Source organism: Oncorhynchus kisutch, linkage group LG9 (genome assembly GCF_002021735.2).
Source record: "Oncorhynchus kisutch isolate 150728-3 linkage group LG9, Okis_V2, whole genome shotgun sequence".
Classification (NCBI taxonomy): Eukaryota; Metazoa; Chordata; class Actinopteri; order Salmoniformes; family Salmonidae; genus Oncorhynchus; species Oncorhynchus kisutch.
In genome coordinates, this window is record NC_034182.2 from 15,180,071 (window position 1) to 15,205,441 (window position 25,371).

A 25,371-nucleotide genomic window follows, 5' to 3' on the forward strand; every position below is an offset into this window, starting at 1 on the left:
GGGACAAAACTAGGTCCAGCGTATGACTGTGACAGTGAGTGGGTCCAGAGACATGTTGGACAAAACCCACTGAGTCGATGATGGCTCCGGAAGCCTTTTGGAGTGGGTCTGTGGACTTTTCCATGTGAATATTAAAGTCACCAAAGATTAGAATATTATCTGCTATGACTACAAGGTCCGATAGGAATTCAGGGAACTCAGTGAGGAACGCTGTATATGGCCCAGGAGGCCTGTAAACAGTAGCTATAAAAAGTGATTGAGTAGGCTGCATAGATTTCATGACTAGAAGCTCAAAAGACGAAAACGTAATTTTTTGTTTTGTAAATTGAAATTTGCTATCGTAAATGTTATATCAACACCTCCGCCTTTGCGGGATGCACGGGGGATATGGTCACTAGTGTAGCCAGGAGGTGAGGCCTCATTTAACACAGTAAATTCATCAGGCTTAAGCCATGTTTCAGTCAGGCCAATCACATCAAGATTATGATCAGTGATTAGTTCATTGACTATAATTGCCTTTGAAGTAAGGGATCTAACATTAAGTAGCCCTATTTTGAGATGTGAGGTATCATGATCTCTTTCAATAATGACAGGAATGGAGGTGGTCTTTATCCTAGTGAGATTGCTAAGGCGAACACCCTGCCATGTTTAGTTTTGCCCAACCTAGGTCGAGGCACAGACACGGTCTCAATGGTGATAGCTGAGCTGACTACACTGCCTTTTATTTTATTTTTATTTTTTATTTTTAACCTTTATTTAACCAGGCAAGTCAGTTAAGAACACATTCTTATTTTCAATGACGGCCTGGGAACAGTGGGTTAACTGCCTGTTCAGGGGCAGAACGACAGATTTGTACCTTGTCAGCTCGGGGGTTTGAACTCACAACCTTCCGGCTCCTAGTCCAACGCTCTAACCACTAGGCTACCCTGCCGCCCCAACTGGCCCCTAACCGACTGTGCTAGTGGCAGACACCACTATGCTGGCAGGCTGGCTAACAGCCTGCTGCCTGGCCTGCACCTTATTTCATTGTGGAGCTAGAGGAGTTAGAGCCCTGTCTATGTTGGTAGATAAGATGAGAGCACCCCTCCAGCTAGGATGGAGTCCGTCACTCCTCAGCAGGTCAGGCTTGGTCCTGTTTGTGGGTGAGTCCCAGAAAGAGGGCCAATTATCTACAAATTCTATCTTTTGGGAGGGGCAGAAAACAGTTTTCAACCAGCAATTGAGTTGTGAGACTCTGCTGTAGAGCTCATCACTCCCCCTAACTGGGAGGGGGCCAGAGACAATTACTCGATGCCGACACATCTTTCTAGCTGATTTACACGCAGAAGCTATGTTGCGCTTGGTGATCTCTGACTGTTTCATCCTAACATCGTTGGTGCCGACGTGGATAACAATATCTCTATACTCTCTACACTTGCCAGTTTTAGCTTTAGCCAGCACCATCTTCAGATTAGCCTTAACGTCGGTAGCTCTGCCCCCTGGTAAACAGTGTATGATCGCTGGATGATTCGTTTTAAGTCTAATACTGCGGGTAATGGAGTCGCCAATGACTAGAGTTTTCAATTTGTCAGAGCTAATGGTGGGAAGCTTCGGCGTCTCAGACCCCGGAACGGGAGGAGTAGATACCAGAGAAGACTCGGCCTCTGACTCCGACCCGCTGCTTAATGGGGAAAACCGGTTGAAAGTTTCTGTCAGCAGAATGAGCGACACCGGTTGAGCATTCCTACAGCATTTCCTTCCAGAAACCGTGAGAAAGTTGTCCGGCTGCGGGGACTGTGCCAGGGGATTTATACTACTATCTGTACTTACTGGTGGCACAGACGCTGTTTCATCCTTTCCTACACTGAAATTACCCTTGCCTAACGATTGCGTCTGAAGCTGGGCATGTAGCACAGCTATCCTCGCCGTAAGGCGAGTACAGCGACTGCAATTAGAAGGCATCATGTTAATGTTACTACTTAGCTTCGGATAAAGCGTCCGGAGTGAAAAAATTGAGGAAAAAAAAATATATATATATATATAAACGGTAATTACAAAGTAAAAACCGTAAAGTTGTCAGGTAGCAAAATAGGTTGGCAACAAAACGCACAGCAACTCGAAAACAAGTCTGCAAGTTGTGACCGGAAATGACGTCCATTACCAGTCTGTTCAAACTCTATTTCGTATCGCCTGAGATCCCTAAAGATTGAAAAACTGCCGCGGTCATTCCCCTCTTCAAAGGGGGTGACACCCTAGACCCAAACTGTTAAAAACCTATATCCATCCTGCCCTGCCTTTCTAAAGTCTTCGAAAGTCAAGATAATAAACAGATCACTGACCATTTTGAAATCCCACCGTACCTTCTGCGGCGTGCAATCCGCTTTCCGAGCTGGTCACTGGTGCACCTCAGCCACGCTCAAGGTACTAAATGCAATCATAACCGCCATCGATAAAAGACAGTACTGTACAGCCGTCTTCATCGACCTGGTCAAGGCTTTCGACTCTGTCAATCACCGTATTCTTATCGGCAGACTCAACAGCCTTGGTTTCTCAAATAACTGCCTCACCTGGTTCACCAACTACTTCTCAGACAGACCTCTGGCAGTCTCTATGGGGGTACCACAGGGTTCAATTCTTGGGCTGACTCTTTTCTCTGTATATATCAACGATGTCACTCTTGCTGCGGGTGATTCCCTGATCCACCTCTACGCAGACGACACCATTTTGTATACATGTGGCCCTTCTTCGGACACTGTGTTAACCTCCAAACGTGCTTCAATGCCAGACAACACTCCTTCAGTGGCCTCCAACTGCTCTTAAACGCTAGTAAAACTAAATGCATGCTTTTCAACCGTTCGCTGCCCGACTAGCATCACTATTTTGGACGATTCTGACTTATATGAATATGTGGACAACTACAAATACCTAGGTGTCTGGCTAGACTGTAAACTCTCCTTCCAGACTCATATTACGCATCTTCAATCCAAAATTAAATCTAGAATCGGCTTCCTATTTTGCAACAAAGCCTCCTTCACTCATGCCTCCAAACATACCCTCGTAAAACTGACTATCCTACCGATCCTCGACTTCGGAGATGTCATTTACAAAATAGCTTCCAATACTCTACTCAGCAAACTGGATGCAGTCTATCACAGTGCCATCCGTTTTGTCACCAAAGCCCCTTATACCACCCACCACTGCGACCTGTATGCTCTAGTCGGCTGGCCCTCACTACATATTCGTCGCCAGACCCACTGGCTCCAGATCTTCTATAAGTCTATGCTAGGTAAAGCTCTGCCTTATCTCAGCTCACTGGTCATGATAACAACACCCACCTGTAGCACGCGCTCCAGCAGGTACATCTCACTGGTCATCCCCAAAGTCAACACCTACTTTGGCCGCCAGTGCTCTGCTGCCAATGACTGGAACGAATTGCAAAAATCGCTGAAGCTGGAGACTTATATTTCCCTCACTAACTTTAAACATCAGCTATCTGAGCAGCTAACCGATCGCTGCAGCTGTACATAGCCCATCTGTAAAAAGCCCACCCAATCTACCTACCTCCTCCCCATATTATTTTTATTTACTTTTCTGCTTTTTTTGCAAACCAGTATTTCTACTTGCACATCATCATCTGCTATTTATCAGTCCAGTGTTAATTTGCTAAACTGTAATTACTTCGCTACTATGGCCTATTTATTGCCTTACCTCCTCTCGCCATTTGCACAGACTGTATATATACTTTTTTCTATTGTGTTATTGACTGTATGCTTGTTTAGTCTATGTGTAACTCTGTGTTGTTGTTGTGTCACACTGCTTTGCTTTATCTTGGCCAGGTCGCAGTTCTAAATGAGAACTTGTTCTCAACTAGCTTACCTGGTTATATGAAGGTGAAATAAAAAATAAATAAAACAATTCTGGTAAAATAACAACTATGTTAGCAACAGCAAGCTAGTTAAATAGGACAAATTAGCTAGCAAGTGCAAGCTAGCTAGCTAAATTGCCATAAATGTTTAATGCTTTTCGACCTGTCCCCAAATTAATGTAATTGGTTCAGAGTTCGTTTTGATATTTTAACCTGCGTGTCGTGATCACGTTTGGTGTGAGGAGACAACATAAATTTATGCACGATGGTGCACGATGGCGCACGCTCGCACACAGCTGGTTTGGGTTCCATGTTACACGTTGTCTGCGGTTGCCTCGGCTTATGGTAGAGAAATTAACATTCAATTCTCGGGCAACAGCTCTGGTGGACATTCCTGCAGTCAATAAGGCAATTGCACGCTCCGTCAAAACACGAAACATCTCTGACATTGTGTTGTGTGACAAAACTGCACATTTTAGAGTGGCCTTTTAGTGTCACCAGCACAAGGTGCACCTGTGTAATGATCATGCTGTTTAATCAGCTTCTTAATGTCACACCTGTCAGGTGGATGGATTATCTTGGCAATGGAGAAATACTCACTAGCAGGAACGTAAACAAGTTTGTGTACACAATTTGAGAGAACATTTGTGCGTATGGAACATTTCTGGAATCTTTTATTTCAGCTCATGAAACCAGCATTTTACATATTGGGACCAACACTTTACATATTGTGTTTATATTTTTGTTAAGTGTAGTTATTCGGTTGGTAGATTGGGAACCTAACTGGGCTAGCTAAAGCCAACTTCATGGCTAGTAGTATCACAGAGAAAAAACAACAGGAAAGTTTTTAACATCAAATCTGAGGGGGCAAGTGACCCTGTGACCTCTATGGGGATGATTCCTCTGCTATCAACCACATCATTCTGTATCCGTGACAAAACAGACACATTCATTCAGCTCTGGTACTGGTCCTACCATATAGATCAGGGATGGGAAATTCCAGTCCGGAAAGGAACAACATTGAGGAACAACATTAACAAGTGTTCAAAGATGGCGCCGGAGAAGAAGGCAGACGTTTTACGTGCCCCCAGCCGATTGTGTTTTTTTGTTTGTTTATTTTTATTTGTTTTATTTACTTATTTTGTACATAATGTTTCCGCTACCGTCTCTTATGACCGAAAATAACTTCTAGACATCAGGACTGCGATTACTCACCACGGACTAGCGTCATAGTTTTTTTCCTTTCACGACTCTAACAAGCCCGACGCGAAGGATATACTGCTTTCTCGGGAACAGGCCCCGATCCCCGAGATCTGTGTGAAGAGGAGGCAGAAAAAGAGAAGCCGAAGGTCGGGCTGCCTTCTGAGAATTTGTAGGCGATCTAATAAACCCCCACTTCCCTCCATTCTACTAGCAAACGTGCAATCTTTCTAGAATAAAATCGACGAGTTATGCGGAAGATTAAACTACCAACGGGACATTAAAAACTAACATCTTATGTTTCACAGAATCGTGGCTGAACGACGACAATATCAACATACAGGACTGTCACGCCCTGGCCATAGAGAGGCTTTTATTCTCTAATTTGGTTAGGCCAGGGTGTGACTAGGGTGGGCATTCTATGTTCATTTTCTATGTTTTGTATTTCTTTGTTGTTTGGCCGGGTGTGGTTCTCAATCAGAGGCAGCTGTCTTTTGTTGCCTCTGATTGAGAACCATACTTAGGTAGCTTTTTCCCACATGGGTTTTGTGGGTAGTTGATTTCTGTTTAGTGTTTTTCACCTTTCAGGACTGTTTCGGTTATTCCCTTTGTTATTTTTGCATTTAGTGTTCAGTGTCAATAAAGAAACATAAATACGTACCACACTGCACATTGGTCCTCACCTTCTTCCACCAACAGCCGTTACAGTGGCTGGTTATATGATGTACCGGCAAGATAGAACAGCGGTGTCTGGTAAGACAAGGGGTGGGGTCTATGTATTTTTGTAAACAACAGCTGGTGCACGATATCTAAAGAAGTCTCGAGCTATTGCTCGCCTGAGGTACAGTATCTCATGATAAGCTGTAGACCACACTACCTACCGAGAGAGTTTTCATCTGTATTCTTTGTAGCTGTTTACATACCATCACAGTCAGAGGCTGGCACTAAGACAGCATTGAATGAGCTGTATTCCGCCATAAGCAAACACGAAAACCCTCACCTAGAAGCGGCGCTCCTAGTAGCCGGGGACTTTAATCTGTTTTACCAAATTTCTATCAGCATGTTAAACGTGCAACCAGAGGAAAAATAACTCTGGACCACCTGTACTCCACACACAGAGATGCATACAAAGCTCTCCCTCGCCCTCCATTTGGCAAATTCTGACCATAATTCTATCCTCCTGATTCCTGCTTACAAGCAAAAATTAAAGCAGGAGGCACCAGTGACTAGATCAATAAAAAAGTTGTCAGAGGAAGCAGATGCTCTGCTACAGGACTGTTTTGCTAGCACAGACTGGAATATGTTCCAGGATTCCTCCGATGGCAATGAGGAGTACACCACATCAGTCATTGGCTTCATCAATAAGTGCATCAATGACGTTGTCCCCAAGGTGACCGTAAGTACATACCCCAACCAGAAGCCATGGATTACAGGCAGCATCCGCACTGAGCTAAAGGCTAGAGATGCTGCTTTCAAGGAGCGGGACTCTAACCCAGAAGCGTATAAGTAATCCTGCTATACCCTCCGATGAACCATCAAACAGGCAAAGCATCAATACAGGACTAAGATCGAATCTTGCTACACTGGCTCTGACGCTTGTCGAATGTGGCAGGGCTTGCAAACCCTTATAGACTACGAAGGGAAGCACAGCCGAGAGCTGCCCAGTGACACGAGCCTACCAGACAAGCTAAACTACTTCAATGCTCGCTTCGAGGCAAATAACACTGAAACATGCATGAGAGCACAAGCTGTCCCAGACAATCAATTTTGAATCTCCGTTCTGGCTTAAACAAAGCAATCTGATCATGCTCCAGTAAAATACACGCTATAGGTAATGGCACAAAATAGCTTCTGTAAAGCACCTATACATTGTCCAATCAACATCCACACAATGATTTCATTTTTCGCATCCTTATTCAAACACAAACACATTTGGAATTAAGTGCTCTTTCAGTGTCTTGTTGCAGGTTATGCAATGTTCAAAAGTGTGTGTGAGTTTATCATTAACGTGTGTGTGTGTGTGTGTGTGTGTGTGTGTGTGTGTGTGTGTGTGGTGTCAAGTATGGATGGTCGTACATATGCAAATAGCAGAGATTGGATATTTCAGCACCTTGGACAGCAGAGAAATCGGAATATCGAGATCTGTCATTCAGCACCACATGACATTAGACAGCGACCATCTCTTGTGAAATTGGTACTGAGAAAATCCCATGTAATGGGAAATGAGGCCTAGGAGGCAAAAAGACTGAAGGAGAAGACCCACAGGAACTCTCGTGCCTTAGAGGACCATGACAATGTAGGCATGCAACAGGGTAACACAACAACCACATTTTCAATTGATAATCATTGCTTTAAATGGATGTGGCCAATAGATTTGTATAGGAATATATCAAAAATAAAATATTTCACTTGTAGGCCACTGTTGGATTAGTAGGTCTAGGCAACATGCACCTGGATAAACGTGTCATTTTAACATCTGCTTCCAACTCACACTCTCAAACAAGTATATCCCCTGAACGCAGCTCACTTTCCAGCCCACTTTCCAGCTCAAGGTCTCAAACACATAGATACCCTGAACGCGCTCATTCTACAGGAGCCGGATTCACAAAACATTACTTACAAAAAATAAGAAGTTCACAAGATAGTTCGTAAATGCAATTCCTCAAAATGTTCTTAGGAATTCGTAGTTTTCTTAGGAACTTCGTAAAATATCTTCTTATGTGGCATTGACATTAGTGACGTGCTTGAAACTAATAAATACGCCTATGTGACAGGGATGATAGGATTTGTCCCACTATAATAAAGTGTTGATATTTACATTTTTATTTCATAATTTTTTTTTGCTTTATGTCTCGAGAATAAAAATGTTTTAGTTGGCTCGCGATCCCTTTATACACATACAAAAAAACATTATTTTTCACACATTGTAGCCAGACTAACGTTAGCTACTGTACATCAAAATCAAAAATGGATAACCAAGGAAAGTGCGGTAAAAACTTCAGCAAACAAGAGCTTGAAGTGATGGTGGAGGAAATAGCAGCAAGGAAAAGGTTGCTGTTGGGGAGACTTGATATCTGCGGGGTCAATGCAAACATCAAAAAGATGGGCGAGAGATGGGCGAGAGTGGCCGAGTCTGTCTCTGCCGTCGGGGGAATGGCAAAAGACAGGGACGCCGTAAAAAAGAAGTGGTCCCACATCAAGTCGGCTGCTAAGAAGAAGGGAGCTGAGAGACCGTTAATGTGGTCCAGCTGGAGGAGAAGGCGTCGTCAATGATAGCAGAGATGGTTTTAGAGGGACTGCGCAACCGGTAAGTTAGGTAGCTATAGCTACCGTAGCTAGCCAACAACATAGCTAACAACGTTAGCCAAGTTCTTCTTTGCAAATTGACGAGATAACGCAAGCTATTTAACACTTCTAGAATATTGTAATATATTGTTGATTACTAGCTAGTGTGAGGTTTGAAAATATGCTTGGCCTATCATGAGGGTGTCTGTGTGTGTTAGAAGTAACATTTTGCAACATATGGTGTGACTAGCGGAAAGGCTGTGGCTGGCCTTGGGTGTAGGCAGTTATCATGAATTGTTGGGGGCACATACAGAACATAGTGTTGCGAGAACAAACGGTCTTTTGTTAGATAACAGGAGCCAGATGTGTGATAACTGTATCAAGAGTATGAGCGCATAGATATTCTACACAGCAACAGTTACATCTATCAACTGGAGCGCCTGGGGGGCTGGGACCAGCCTGTGCGCCAACGATAGGCTGGGTGAGTTTAAACCAGTCTCTACTCTGTGACAGGCCAGCTCAGAAGCAGGAACTACTTTTGTCAGAGTATTTTAGAAAAAAATATTAGTGTGTTGGCTAGTTCTCTGTACTGCCCTGCGTGGTGTTACAGCGAACCCGTATATACGAAAATTGCATTTACCATTGATTGCTTAGCAAATAAAACTACATAGTATACAATCAGTGACTCAGTGTCATACTTGTTTTGATACCAGATTCGATTTGACGCAACCCTAACACTAGCTAGATAATGCACGTTTAATTTGTTTTCTTGCTGTATTTAAATATCCGGTAGCCAACTGTGTCTGTGGTGCAAGAAAATGTTCAATGTTTACAAAAGTATCCATTCGTCTCAAGACAAGGGTTTAGCTGTCCTAAAGTTAAGGACATTTTCAAGAAGGAATCCTAAAGTATTATTTTCAAGAATCCCATTTCTTCTTAACTTTTTTATCAGGAAGATACTTAGGAAAAACCTTAAGAATATTTCCAAGACCTTTATTGAGGAATAGTAACTTTGTTAATGGCAGTTAAGAAGACATTTCTTCATAATTAAAGAAGGTTTTGTGATCACTTGCTCACACACCTGTATGTCATTATCACACACTATTTAGTTCAGTTCTTTGCACCCCATCATTGTGAGCTATTGTTTGTTTTGTGACACATTTCTATTCAGAGCTCTGGTTGTTCCCGTAATTTAAACCTCCCGTGTATGATAGTTTTTGCCTGCCTCACTAACGCCGCCTTTTGCCTAATCCCTGTCTGTACTTTAACCTATTGGATTTCCTGTAATCAAGCTATTGCCTGATTTCCCAGATGACATTACTAGCCTTTTCCCTGCCTGTACTATTGCCTTTTTGGACCCCCTGTGTATGACCTCTGTTGGGGAATAATCAGAATTGGTGGGTAACATAGATAAGATGTTTTATTTTCATGATATGTACTATAGTGGGTGCCATTGGCAGTTATCTGTTCTATGTCAAGACTAAGTTGCATGGGCTGCAGAGAGGGGAGAGGTCAAGGTGTCATCATGTGTAAACATATCTTTTGCTCCACTGTGTCTGTGTGCCAGTCACTCCCTACTTTTCCCATCGGGGAGAGGAGGATGGCAGTGTCTGGAATCATTCTATGCTCCCCGTGAGCTTGTTCAGGATTGGTTGTATTTAGAATTGGTTGTATCTAAATGACAATTTGATATATGCCTGTTGATATGGAGGATTGGTTTATGGTTCTGGGTTTGAGTTTGAGTAAGGAGACAAAGCTGAACGATTTATTATGTCTATGCTGTCTGACTATGTGTGTTCTTTGCTATTAAAGGATCTCAGTTGCAATGTAGAGGGGGCTCTCAGAGAATTCATTGATAAACAATGAATTGATTTGAGAGTCACAGGGTTGTGATAGAGCTCATATAATTAAAGATGGACTTTGATAACTAACTCTGACTTGTGTGTGTGGTTTGCGCTCATGATTTGGTAAATAGAGGAAATTTCCACGACACCTCCTGCCTGCCCCTGGACCCAGCTACCTGCCTCCTCTTGAGGTCCTTTACAAATAAACACCTGCTGCGCCCTGCGCTTGAAACCAGCTCTCTGTCTCCCATTGTGTTCATTACAGTCATGAATCGGAACGGGCTCCAACTTCCTCATATACTCATGTCATAACTCTGCTCTGAAGATCTGAAGGATCAGGTTACAGTGGGTACTATCTACAGCGCCCTCTCTCTCCCCCAGAGGTGGAAGGGGCTGCTTTATGGCATTTGTAAAATACTCTGCTTCTGGGCTCTGTAGTATCGAGATTGGAATGTGACTGTGGACACAGAGCGACACTTGGACATCAAAAGGCTGAATAATTGAACAGTATCCCTGTATTCCAAGCAGTTGGAGTGGTCTGTTGACACTTAAGGAACAGTCATGTCGAGTTTGTTTCATTTGGTGACCTCATGAGGGACAGGAGACACACATTACTGTTTCTTTGTTTGTATACACTTCTCAATTATGGGGTTTGTATCTGAATGTTGTATAAAATAAATTATTGAGTATAGGAATACTTTAGGAACGTTAACAATGTGATCTTAGTCTATTAAGTGAGAATTGTTTTTCATAGTAACTTAGGATCAATCAGTGGCCACGCCCTCGTGATCACAGACATTACACAGCGTCATGGAACGCCCCCTTTTCTACTAAAATGCAGGGATGGGAGTTCCCACGTTGAAATGGCTAAGAAATCTACAAACTAAAGACCAATTATTCAGGCTGCAGCTGTTTAAGTACATTAGTCTGGTAAACGCAATCGGTCGAACGACCGAATGGGACTCAAATCAAATCAAATCAAATCAAATTTTATTTGTCACATACACATGGTTAGCAGATGTTAATGCGAGTGTAGCGAAATGCTTGTGCTTCTAGTTCCGACAATGCAGTAATAACAAACAAGTAATCTAACTAACAATTCCAAAAAACTACTGTCTTATACACAGTGTAAGGGGATAAAGAATATGTACATAAGGATATATGAATGAGTGATGGTACAGAGCAGCATAGGCAAGATACAGTAGATGATATCGAGTACAGTATAACATATGAGATGAGTATGTAAACAAAGTGGCATAGTTAAAGTGGCTAGTGATACATGTATTACATAAGGATGCAGTCGATGATATAGAGTACAGTATATACGTATGCATATGAGATGAATAATGTAGGGTAAGTAACATTATATAAGGTAGCATTGTTTAAAGGGGCTAGTGATATATTTACATCATTTCCCATCAATTCCCATTATTAAAGTGGCTGGAGTTGAGTCAGTGTCATTGACAGTGTGTTGGCAGCAGCCACTCAATGTTAGTGGTGGCTGTTTAACAGTCTGATGGCCTTGAGATAGAAGCTGTTTTTCAGTCTCTCGGTCCCAGCTTTGATGCACCTGTACTGACCTCGCCTTCTGGATGACATCGGGGTGAACAGGCAGTGGCTCGGGTGGTTGATGTCCTTGATGATCTTTATGGCCTTCCTGTAGCATCGGGTGGTGTAGGTGTCCTGGAGGGCAGGTAGTTTGCCCCCGGTGATGCGTTGTGCAGACCTCACTACCCTCTGGAGAGCCTTACGGTTGAGGGCGGTGCAGTCAGTTGGTTGGCGGTGATACAGCCCGCCATGATAACAAGCTACAACTACGAAAGACTTTGATCTCTGGTGGACAAACCAGAGACTTTCTGTTTACTGACTATTCAGCAGACGGACCGGCAATCACAGAGAGGGACAACAAAGACATACACTCGTAAATATGTAAATTGCATTTTCTTTTCAAATGAGCGGTTGTTCATGTTCAAAGTATTAGCATTTCCATGAGTGTAGTATCCACTCTGAATTTCCCACTCTTGAGCTGTCCCCACCCCTTTCCTTTGTCTACTAAGCCATCAGTTTCGTCTACTAGGGACTTTTCTTTGTGTCATGTTAGTAACCAATGTATGAGCTACTGTGTGTGTGTTTATGTAATTCTGTGATTGATTAGTAAGTTAGTAAATAAATAATTAAGCCAATTTGTTTATCGCTGATTTATGTCAGGGTTCGTGCAGATATCCAAGGGTTCGCGATATTCAAGAATGAGACTGATGAGGTAATAATACTGTAATCGATAAGATAATAAAATATCTGAAGAATTAAATTCAGGAAATTGTAACTCTATAAAAAACTCTGTGATTAGTTTAATCACAGAATAATTACACCGAGAACTGATTTGATAATATAACAGTCTTCACATTTAATGAATAAGTCACGTTACGACAAAGAGCTTAATCTTTCACGAAAAAAGACATAGGAGCAAACCCATTTATACAGGTTCTACACATTCCATAATAATAGAATGTAAACATTATATTTTGCGCCAAACATCGCCTACAACTCAATTCCCAGTGTAGCATATTGGATAACTCCACAGTCATTGATAATTTGCATCTTTAAGTCATTCCTGTTATCTCTAGAGCGTCCCGTATATCTATAGTGCTGCATTTCTTCTCCATCTAACCATGAATAGGGGTGGGAGCATTCCGGATGGTCCCATTAAGGTCATCTTAGGAGATATTGATTTTTAGCATGCTGTAAATGCCTGTGCATAATGTGCCTAATAAAGCATCATTATTTTTATTCTCTTCAAAGGAATTCTGTAGAAGCAGCCTTTATTTTCAGACTCTGCAGGCCTGCTGGGAGGCAACATATTATAAGAAACAGGTAAGATTCATCCCACAAAAACAGGAACAACAGAAAAAAGAGATCGATTCATCCCAAAACAAGTTTTATTTCAAGGCAGTTTAGAGAAGGTGGTCATAAGATGTAATGTCATGTGTGTAGGTGGCAGGGAAGTCAGGCGCAGGAGAATCGAACTTGGTATAAATTGAATCGTTTAATAGACTTGACAAAACTTCATAATCAAAAATACAAGATAAAATAAAAGTGGGTACAAGAACCGGTCGCGCACCAATACATAATACACAAATATACAAACAAACAATCTCTGACAAGGACATGAGGGGAAACAGAGGGTTAAATACACAACATGTAATGAATGGGATTGGAACCAGGTCTGTAGGAAGACAAGACAAAACCAATGGAAAATGATAAATGGATCAATGATGGCTAGAAGACCGGTGACGTCGACTGCCGAGCACCGCCGGAACAAGGAGAGGCATCGACTTCGGCAGTAGTCGTGACATAAGAGTTCTAAATATCACTTGCAAATTGTGAGGCATGAGCAGTTGTGAAATGTTGTGAGAGGCCCTTCTGAAAGCACATTATATGTTATTTCGTGGCACGTTCTCACACCTTACCTCATCTTGCAAAAGAAGCTCATGGTTCACTATCTGTTGATACTGAGTCAAGGTCAGGTCCCGCCCCATGTCACCACGGAGCGACTGGCTGGTGTCTCAGGGCAAAAAATCCCTTAGGGAGCCACGTCAGCACTCACCCTCTTTGCCAAAATAAACAACAGAACAATAGATTGTCAGGAAAGTTGAATTTCTCTGTGTTTTATTTAAAGGGTGTGGAAGGAAACCCTGGAGGAGGTGAACGACCTCGCTCGGCTGGTAAGAGAATGAGAGTTAGAGACATACTACAAGCCAGTGAGCTCTTTTCTAGCTTTTCAACAACTAGTTATTACAGTATAACAGATCTGTTGTGAAATTATACTAATGGGACTTCCTGTTTCCTACGGCAGGCCTGGGAAGTAAACACTTGCCTAATAATGATGGATTTAGAGCACGAGGCTTTCTGCAAGCTCCACCGCTCCATGCACCCCACCTCTCCAGCTGACATGTGTTCCATGTACTGCCCTGCAAACGGCTTGCTCCATTCATCTACACATCTGGAGCTATGCAGAAAAAGACTAGGGCAGTGTCCTCTGTGCACATTGCACGTCGTTTAGCTTTGTCTCCTCCTTTTTGTTGATTTCAGCGACCCTAAGGTCCACAGCATTGTGGAGAAAGCTGTGACGAGCATTCCGTGCGAGCTGTCCAATGAGCCGGTATCAACCTAGCTCAGCCCATCACAAGTGGTGGTGGAAGTGGTGCCCAGGCTCCTCCTGGCGCTGTGGCTTCAGCCAGAGGAAGGCCATTCAGAGCACCCTATCCTCCTAAGCAGGATGGCCATGTGCACAGTGGCGGCCAGAGGGGGGAAGCTCTCCACTATGTTGAAGGCCCCTTCCTCTCAAATCCCTTTCTCCCAGGCTGCTGCTTTTGACTCTGTGCGGTCGATCCTCGGGAGAATCAGTCAGTCCTTCTCCACGCACTGCCTTTTTTAATGAGCTCTGTCTGTGCCTTTGTGGCGGACGAGGTGCAGAGCTGCTTCCAGCCACCCTACCAGTCCCCCCTGTCCAGGTGAGTAGCACTGATAGAGAGCACTCTGACAGATGCCTATCAGGATTGTTGTTGTCACCCCTAACACAGAGGCAGACCAGGCTTCTTCCCACCCGACAATTTAAAATTAAAAAATTAATAAAATAAAAACAATTGGAGGGCAGTGTGCTGCTGCTCCTGCCACAATGAAGAGGAGTAACAATATGAATTATTCATCAGACTTTCAGAAATGGCATTGATCCATAGACCATTAAATTATTTGCATTATAATTGGCTTCAATTCTGCTTTTCTTCTGTTTACTACTTAATTCATTTCAGAAAATGTCTATAAAACTTTCACTTTGCAAGTGTGGAGTAGGTTGTGTAAATAAGTGGGAAACATCCCAATTGCAATTTTAATGCTTTTAATAATTTACTTATTACATTTTTATTTATTACAGTATTATTTGCCCAAAGAATGGAGGGTGCTCAACCAAGGCTGAGGTGCAACCAAATACATTAATCAAAATGCATTGTTTTATTCAAGCAAGGTTAACGTTTCGGCCTGGTCTATGATTATATGCAAGTTGTGTTTGCCCAGTAAAAGGGAGACCCAGACTCACCCTGCTTCTTAAGGGTTGCAGACAGTGAAAATGTATAATTTTAAGTAAATGGCACATTTAAATTCTTGAGTACAAATCTTTAATGAACATGAATTTAAATACAATTGACTTGAAGAGCAGGCAGGCTGACTGGCTAGCCCTGAAGGCCCTCTACCTCTACCTCTGTGTGGTTCATCTCAGCCAAGAGGTTGTGTGGGTTGTCTTTCTCTCTGTGGGTGTGAATCACTATGACCTCTCCATCCGCCTGCTCGTTGGCCTGATCAGAAGGCTTCTCTTCTTCCTTGCTCACAGGAGCAGGAGGGATGGCATCTGGAGTAACATCCTCCTCTCTTCTACTGAACACCTCTTCCACCTCCTCTTTCTGGCTGCGAGTTAGACTGAGGTCACTCGTTCTCTCTACTTGGGTGTTGGATAGTTCCTCCTCCACCTCTGTGTCTTTTTGAGTTTGGAGGGAGTTATCCTGTTCCGGCTCTCCCTCTCTTTCTCCCTCTTTAGGGGTGTGCACCTCAATTTCCTTCGGTGTGTTGAGGGGTTCAGTGGTTTTTGGGGGAGTCTGAAGTTCGATCTCTAGCGATGAGTGTGGGGGCTGTCCCGTTGTGGTGTCTCCCTCCTTCCTAAACTGTATCCTCAGCAGGGCAATGACTGCGATGATGAAAAAGTAGGAGGAGCCACTGAGACATGTGATGAGGCCAAGGAAGATCACCCTGCAAGGATGGGATAGGACACATCACAACACTGCTGATTATTCATATTCAAACACACCTGGACGCACGCACACATTGGCGTGAGCCCACACACACAATGAACTTACCTGTACATATCAGAGTCATACATTCGACAGGCACCTCTGCCCCCGCATTTCTTGATCCCCCACCTCAAACATGTTGAGTCAATCAAAGCCCCGAAGTACACTGGTGCTGGAATACCCCCTACAAAGAGATCAGAGTTCAGTACGCTGTATTAAGGACCTCTATGATATCAAGGGGTCTTTACGTACAACAGAGAAAATGAAGACTTACCTAGGGTTCTCATCACCAAAGTTTGGATACCTAACGCCAGGGATTTTAGCTCAGGCTTGATGCACCTACAAACACACATCACACATCACATACACAGTCTAACACAGTCTTGTGGCAGCAGGTGTCCCAGGTTCCAACCCCGGTTGGTCACACAAGTATTGGAACATGGTGACTGACCGTATGATGACCATGTATCCAGGCGTGGTCCCAAGGGAGTTGATAAAGGAGCTGAGTACGGACACAGCCATGTAGGAAGTGAAGCTGCGGCTGCACTCTCTGCTGCGAGGACACTGGCCTAATATTACTGACATGCTGCCCTCTGGTGCAGAGGACAACACACAGCTACAGTTGTGGAATACCTTGTAGAACAACAACAAATACAGTAGTTATAGTTTCTCTGTTATGGTCTATAATCTCTCTCTCTCTATATATATATACAGTATATAGCTGTTTTTTTCACTATTTTATAACCTATTTATTATCTTTACAGTTTGCTGACAATTTCACACTTAGATGATGACTGACGCTGTACTCTTATTGCAATTATGGGAGTGCACATATCACATACTTTTCTACTATTTCACAGTGTCAACATAGTTCAGTGGAGATAAGAGCACACACTGTCAATTATTTTACACCTTGTAGTTCAAACAATAGACAAAACATGGCTGTAAACCGAAGGAGGCAGCTGAGGGGAGGATGGCTCATAATAACGTCTTGAACGGAGCGAATGGAATGGCATTCCGTTCCAGCCATTACCAGGAGCCCGTCCTCCTCAATTTAGGTGCCACCAACCTCCTGTGCTGTAGACTCACCAAACCCATGTCTAAGGGTTAGGGTTATCCTGAGGGACTTCCAATGCTCTGATCTGGTAAAGTATTTGCTCTTTGACACGACTGTCAAAGCCACAGGAGTCTACAGCCTTGTCTCAGGGCAGTAGGGCCTAGTATGTAATGATTTAATACCATGTTTATCCCATATCCTGTGTTTGTGTTGAACTTTCTCTACATGGGAATTGAATACCATCTTTTTTTCCGTACATCAAAATAATACTTGATTGCCAATCAGCAATTACTTAGTCCTCTTCGTCCCGGGTGGGAGATAAGGCCCCAACAAGGCCCAAGGTAATTGTTGAAAATAACTTTTTTCAATGCCAATGAGTTACACTGAGTGCACAAAACATTAAACATGCTCTTTCCATAACATATACTGACCATGTGAATCCAGGTGAAAGCTATAATCCTTTATGGATGTCATTGTTAAATCCACTTCAATCAGTGTAGATGAAGGGGAGGAGACAGGTAAAAAAAAATATTGTATGCCTTGAGACAATTGAGACATGGATTGCGTATGTGTGCCATTCAGAGGGGGAACATATTTAAGTGCCTTTCAACGGGGTATGGTAGTAGGTGCCATGGGCACCAGTTTTTGTTAAGAACTGACACACTGCTGGGTTTTTTACGCTCAACAGTTTCCCGTGTGCATCAAGACAAAGGACATAGCCAACTTGACCCAACTGTGGGAAGCATTGGAGTCAACATGGGCCATCATCCCTGTGAAGGTTTTATACACTCAGTACATTAATAGTATTTGTACCGTGTTCTTGCCGTATCCTGTAGAGCTGGAGCAGCCTGCGAGGCAGGGGGAGGTGTACGTGATGCCGTTGTCTGAACACACAGGGTCCCACTCCCCAGCCAAGCAGGAGCAGTCTCTGTTACACTCTGACCACAGGTTGCCGTTGTACACTACACCAGGGGTCCTGGGGGACAGAGAAAATGGATGCCAATCATAATGATGTTTAAATAATTGTTGATGAACTATCAATGACATAGGCACAGTGACACAACAGCCAGGGATCCTGGTTCAGTAACAACCATACTGTATATTCCCACAAGAGGGAGCCCCGGCACAAGCCCATGTGTGTTTTGGTCTCACTCTCCCTCATATTCCACTGATTAAAACTTTTTTTGTTTTTATATAAATGAATTAACTCAATGATTGGAATGAATGAATCAACCTACCAACCAACCAACCAATCAGATGTCATATTTACCCATTGTAGGACACGGTCAGCCCAGCCACCTGAACGTTGTCACACTTAGTGCCAAACTGCAGAAGGAGGAGGAGGTAGGCCATGAAGGAGGTGACGAAAGACAGCTGGGCTCCAGACACAACACCAAGCTTATACCTCTTCATCAGGAGACCGCCCAGGAATATCCCCACGGCAACCACAGGCAGGTTCAACACACCTGGAAAAGTAATACTTCCATCTATAGTGTTACCAGAAAAAAATATATACTGCATCAAAAGATGCATTAGATCACCAGTGTACTGGAGTTTCTTTTCTACTCAGTCACAACAAACCTACAGGGGACAAGAGAGAACATTTTGTATTTATTTAATGCCATTCAACATCAATGCTGACATGAGGGAACATTTCAGTTGGAGCATGTCCAGGTTTCTATGGCTTTGTTTAGACAGGCAGCCCAATTCAGATCTTTTTTTTTTTAATTGGTCTTTTGACCAATCAGATCAAATCTGAAAAATATCTGATGTGATTGGTCAAAAGACCAATTAGTGGAAAAAATATAATTTGGGCTGCCTGTCTAAAACGCAGCCCTTATCTCTCTGCCTTTTGACCCAAACCTCAGGTCCAATCCAACCAACAGAGTTTGTCTTTACAATGAAAACGAAGCAGAAAGAAACGTGACGGAGGGGCCACAGTTGGTTTATAAAGACGGTAGCTGATTGAGAAACATGTAGCTACAGTATCTAACCAATGAGGAAGTTGGCTCTGGCTGCTGATTGGCCAAACTGCTGTTCCATGTACTTGGCTTTGAACGTGAGCAGGCCAATGAAGGAGTTGAACTTCAGAAGGCTGCCACACAGAAGCAGAAAGTACGCTGGTGTGCTCAGCAGCTTCTTCAGTGACGGTATGAAACCTGAAGATACACGAGAAAAACATACAACACAGTTACTTTTTCTGGTTTGGGTTATGTGAATGCTTTGAGTCTTTATTATTTACAGTTAGAGGGCCCTGTATATAATGTATGGTTCCTGTATTGGAATATAAATGTCCATCATAAAAGATAGGCACAGAATTCTACTTCCTGTACATAAATAGGGACAGGAATTTTTCTTGTTCACTTGACCTGAGTGACTGGGCTCTATTCATAAGCTATCTGAAAGACGGACCACCTTTTGCAATTTCAGCCAGCGTCATGGCCTGATGTGAGGTGGCGTTGTTGTTCTCTGTCCCATCCTGAGTAGGGCTGCTAGGGGGCAGCTTGTTCTCCTCTCCCTGCTTTGGCAGCGAGCGGGGCAGAAACCAGAAGGGGATGCCTGACAGGAGCATGATGACAGAGGAGACCAGGAAACCCAGCCACCAGGCCCCCACCCAGCGGGCATCCTTGGGAGTGATGGTCACAGTCTCTGGAAGATGTGAGAAACATCTCTATCATAAGCACTGATACACATACTATACTGAGAATACAAATAACATAAAGGGAATTATTTTCGTATTTTTGAGTGGTTTTGAATTCATTTGGATCCAAAATTAATATACATTGCTTAGTAGAATGGACCCTAACACAATAATGTGTACAGTATGTGATTCTCTTACCCAGATCGACATATCCAATGTCTACATAGAGACTGGCACACAACGACCCCAGCAGGAAACCGAACATGGGACCTAGCAGTGTGATGGTCTGTAGACATGCTGTCAATCATAAAACACACAGTTAGGCCTACAGCCCGATCTACTCAGTTACTGTACATATGTCACAACTAGGGTTGTAAAATTCCTGGAACTTTCAATAAATGCGAAACCTAGTCGTGACATATTTACAATACATGACACACACTCATTTTACGGTTAACACACACACACACACACACACACACACACACACACAGTGGCTTCTGCTCTGCTGCGAGTCAAATTAACGCACCAATGTAAAAAGCTGAGTTTTCAGCTTTAGCGAAGTCGTCGATGTAGGAGATGCCTAGTGGGGTGACGGGGGTCTCTCCTATCCCCCTCAGAGCGTTTCCCAGAAACACATAAATCCACATGTGGGAGCTGGAGTCCCTCACACAGTCTACAGAGGGAATCATACAGAGACACACAGGTGCACAGTATAACTCCTCTATCAGGTATGACGTATGTACAACTTATACGCTGCACCATGGTTCCCTATGAAGCCAATAGGGCATCTGTAGGGCCTGCAGAAATAGCATTGTAAGTAAAGTCTCATGCTGGTTCAGCCTTTGACAAGTCAGGCCAATCGAGACTCCTGCTGTAAGGTACAAACAGGTGAAGATGTTTCTCTGTGATTGGTACCTGTGTTGATGTCCAAAGGTGTCTCCCTCTGGATCTCAGGGATGTCTGTCTGATTTAGAAGGTCCAGACATGGAGTTATACTGACACTGTCATTCATTGAGCCTTGGATGACCGTGTCAAATGTGTAGCTGTAGAAGAGACAGACCAGTTAGTAGTCATGTCATGTTCTACAGGCCTTGTGATGAATACCGATCCAAGTTTAAGTGTAACAAAGATGTGATTCGTTGAGATGAGACGCTGATCAACAACTAATCTTTCGTGGACAGATCTACGTAAACACAACTGATTACGTAGAACCCGTGAGGAAGGAATGGGATGCTTAGGCTAACGAGCAGCAGTAGTTTCTGTGTTTTTGTTGTTACTGGTTAGTTTGTGTGTTCGCAGATTTCCAATTTCGAAGGGGGGGGGGGGACATTTGGCCCATTGACTTGGACTTGTAAAGAGAGAAGGTTCATCTGAATCTGTTAATCTGTTAACATGTATAGCTCCATAACACAATCAAGCAGCTGACCAATTACGCAATACTTTAGTTCTTAGTTAACCCGAGATGAATCAGCAACCTTTCTTTATTTCTAAAGTGAAACTATCATCCGTATAGGAGTATCTCGACGATATAAGTTTAACCAGTATTTCAATTGTTTTACCGTCCCATGAAGAAGTGTGGCAGGCCTGTGAGGAATGATCCTACAGCCATGAGGAAACAGCCCACAGCAATGAGCCTGGGCCGGTGCAGCTTTGCGCCAAAATGGCTGACCACAGCCAGGAACAGCAGGTTACCTGCAAGAAACCACAATACTACAGTAGCCTGGAAACGCAAATTTAAGCTCTGTTTTTTTCCAACTAAAAATAGCATAACAGTTTGGGTTCCAGGCTACCACAACATAGCAGCACATAAAACAATGTCAGGGGTTTGACAGTAGAGGTGTGGACAAACTGCCAGTTAATCAATTAATAGGAACAACTACAAAACGGAACAGGATTGAGAGCAGACTGCCTGAATCACAACAAAAATGGACCACCCTGTAGTCTGTAGTGAAGATCTAGTTTTTACTACATGAATTCTCAAGCAACTTAATGTTATTGTTGATACCCATCTCAAAGCTGCCGTCTATGAGTCCGATGAGAGAGCTGGACAGGTCAAAGCGTCTCTCTATCTGAGTGATGGCACTCTTCATGTAGGTCCCTGACAGAACCTTGGAGAAGTAGGCGAATGACAGGGCCACGATGAACAGCTGACAAACACAAAGGAGAGAACATTACTGTGTGTTTCTCCGGGTCTATGTGCTTGCCAATGGTTCTTGGTCAACGTGTGTGTGTGTGCATGCTTATGTGCGTGCCAATGTGTACCCATGGGAATGACGTGAGTGCATATATTTCGCACATCTGTCTGTGTGTAGACAGAGTGCATGTATATTAATTTGTGTGCATTTTAAAGCATTATTAAGCACCTTGAGTGTGGAACAGCAGGGGCGTTTGGTGGCATGCTTGTCAGAAACACACAGCTCCTGTTGGCTGGTCAGCTTCCCTCTGTCCTCCGCTGGATCACCCATTCTATCCAGTCAGATACAGGACAGCCCACTGCCTCTCAGCTTGCTCACCCTTACGCAAAAAAACACATGAATTTCACACGCGAACACGTGAAGTGTTCCAAAAACATGTTTTCATGTGATCACGTCATCTTATGTGAAGTTAATGTGATAACATGTGACTTTCAACAAGTGAAATAATGTGGTTTTTCTGTAAGGGCAGAAATATAAGATGCATTTTGATGTTATGTTTGATGTTACATGATCTTGAAAAGGCAATGTTCTTTGAGGTTCTTCCATGTTCCTTTCCATTTATTTTCCATTTTACTTTCCCTCAGTCGTTTTCACTTTCCTTGGCAAAACAAGCTAAGTCAAGACTTGTTCAGAGCCAACATGAATTGAAAGCAGCTTTCAATGGATTTTAAACCATTCAACAAATAGTTTTATAAAGAGTAGACCCAACTAAACACTTTTGATTCTTTACACACACATCAAGAGCCTACACGACCGTAATTAGCACCAAACTGAGCATGGTAATATGAGTAAGAAAATACTGACTTAATAACTTACCTCTGGAGTATGAGAATCCAAAAGTGGCTATTCACAAACACCTCGGCACAGTTACTGTCAGGTACTGGAAATCAAATCCATGTTCTGAGATGACGAAGATGATTCTGGCTTCATTTAAATGCTAGTAACAATAGGAAACACAGGCCAACACAATGCAAATATGTACATGAGTTAGATGGTGAATCAGGGAGCATAGCTGGACAAAGGAACTAGCACTTTTTCTGTTTTCTGATAATCCCCCCCCAGATTTAGCCTGGCTAATTCTCTCTCCCCTCCCAAATTCTCAGCACTCCAACCTGAAGTCTCATAATAGCAGAGTCAGAATCCATCAAGTGCCCCCAAAACACACACACACACACACACACACACACACACACACACACACACACACACACACACACACACACACACACACACACACACACACACACACACACACACAGAACCTCACTAGATAAATGTTAAAGTACCTGACCTGAGTTGGGGCTCCTCTCTCCTCCTGTGTATCCCAGACAAACAGTCTCCCGCCTCTTTCCCTCCTTGATTATGGTGGCAGACCTTTCCCCTCCTACTCTCTGCCCCCTGAGCTTGAGCCTGAGCCTGAGCTCCTATTATATGAGCGGGTGGCAGTGGAGGTACTGAGGACCGGCCTAACAAAAGGCCTGGAACATTTCTATTCCACACACATGCCTAAATAGAAACAAGTGGAGAGAGTGTGGAGATAGAGCTAGAGAGAGAGAGAGAGAGAGAGAGAGGGGGGGGGCGACACACACAAATCAACTTAGTTACCTCTTGAGAGGCTGCACAGCATCTCCCTTTCTCAAACAGCCTGCTTTCCTCAAACCAACCTTTCTGGGTGCCAAACATCAAGCACCCCTAAGGGTCCTTGGGGACACCTGTAAGTGCAGGCTGCAGGTTTTGTACACCACCAAAACCTCAGCTGCACGTGTTAAGCATTTACAGTTTTTTCCAACTGCTTACATACAAAATCTTTTCATGTCACACGATTTTTGAAACCTCTCACTCAAAGTGCAAAACTACACACCAAATATCCAAAACCATAAGCTATTTCTCAGCGTTTGACTCAGTTGTCAATTGCATAAAACACTTTTTTCAAAACACTACACACAATTATCTACCTGAAACACAAAAATCTAACAGGAAGGGACTTGCTTTCCTTTTCCAAACACAACCAATCAAAATGCTACACTTATTCACCAGGTCACACACACACTCCTCACATGTGCAAACACTAATAGCTTAACTGATCACTAACCAATCACTGCTTTACTGTAGTATAGGCCTATAAATAGGTCAAAGGTCAGATTACCTGTTTTGAACAATGGATGCCAACAATGGACAGAGAGCAAGAGGAGTAGGAGGGAGAGGAAGAGGACGAGGGCAAAGAAGAGAAGGAATGAGAGCCATCTCTGATGAGATTAGGGCAAAACTTGTTGATCATGTGATCAACCATGGTTTGACCATGAGAGAGGCTGGACTGAGAGTCCAGCCCAACTTGAGTCGATTTACAGTCGATTTGAATTCAAACCTTCAGAAATGAGAACAGGTATGCAACTATCTAATGACTATTTTAGCATTACAGCAATGTACTGTAAAATACGTACGACTGCATAGTATTGCATAAACATTTGTAACTCTAAGCCATCCATTTACTGCACTGCATTGAATGAATGAGGTTGGTTATCATGCTGTACTACATTTTTTTGTACATTGTTTACAGTTCCTATGCTGAACACATACTGTGTTTGAATTCTGTACAGAATGGAAAGGCAAAGACATCATGGAGGACGAGGACGCTTGTTTACAGCTGTACAAGAGACTGCAATTATAAATATGGTCTATGTGGGGACATAGAGGTTGCCTCTGTCCAAGGTTGGATACGCCATGCTAGGATATACTTCCCTCAATGTTTGGCAAGAAAAAACGTATCCTGTGATGTGGATGAAGTATTGTGGCCAGACTCAGGTCGGAGAAGAGATGAAGCGTAGCTTAGCACTGGTGATTTTCCCCCCCTACCAATTCCTGGACTGACCCCCCGGGAACCCACACACACAAATTGTGTTCTTTACTGTATTCTAAAGAATATACTTTTGGTTTACATATGTTTATGGTTTTGTTGTATGCTACTGTATACAACAGTAATGTTTGGCCTAATAAATATTTTCTGTTTCTACATTGCATTGGTGTTTACAGTGTACTTGTTACCCCGCTCAGCAGATTACTTTCACTGTAGAACATTGTATTGAAATATAGATATAAGCCTATGAAAGACCAAAGAGCTTAAGATTTAGAACAACAGTGTTTACATGGTATATCCAAAAATGTACTATTATGAAAACAGTGTTTGTCATTTGATGCAAATGCTTCATTCTGACATGTTTATGGCATTTTGAATGCAGTGTTACATTTTGAAGGAGATGTGAGGCATTTTGCATTTTGTGTGTGCAGTTTTGGGAATTGTGTGTAGAGTTTTGAAAAAAAGGAGACAGTTTTGAAAACTTGTGTAAGCAGTTGGAAAAAACTGTAATCTGTCAAAGAGGACTATAAGAAGGCAACATTGCTGGTTACAAAACCAGCTCGGCCAAATGTGTCCCAATGGGTGGACCCAGCTGAGTCTGAGTCAGGGGA

The 25,371-nt window shown here is 43.1% G+C and overlaps 1 protein-coding gene across 2 annotated transcripts; it reads right to left on the minus strand.

Annotated features, from left to right (window-relative positions):
• Positions 1-15,327: 15,327 nt before the first annotated feature.
• Positions 15,328-23,398, minus strand: LOC109896405 (solute carrier organic anion transporter family member 1C1). 2 transcript variants are annotated; one of them, XM_031832012.1, is made up of 16 exons: positions 23,193-23,398; positions 22,723-22,843; positions 22,075-22,225; positions 21,717-21,858; positions 21,271-21,403; positions 20,627-20,754; positions 20,238-20,384; positions 19,907-20,005; positions 19,483-19,716; positions 19,062-19,226; positions 18,338-18,533; positions 17,881-18,043; positions 16,462-16,643; positions 16,285-16,349; positions 16,077-16,194; positions 15,328-15,969 (listed from the first exon to the last, which is right to left on the minus strand). In XM_031832012.1, exons 3-16 carry the CDS (start codon positions 22,174-22,176, stop codon positions 15,399-15,401), a joined length of 2,445 nt encoding a protein of 814 aa, XP_031687872.1. In that variant the 5' UTR covers positions 22,177-22,225; positions 22,723-22,843; positions 23,193-23,398; the 3' UTR covers positions 15,328-15,398. The 2 variants fall into 2 exon arrangements, with proteins under 2 accessions (XP_031687872.1, XP_020346249.2); XM_020490660.2 differs by having other exon boundaries at positions 22,723-23,398.
• Positions 23,399-25,371: the final 1,973 nt, after the last annotated feature.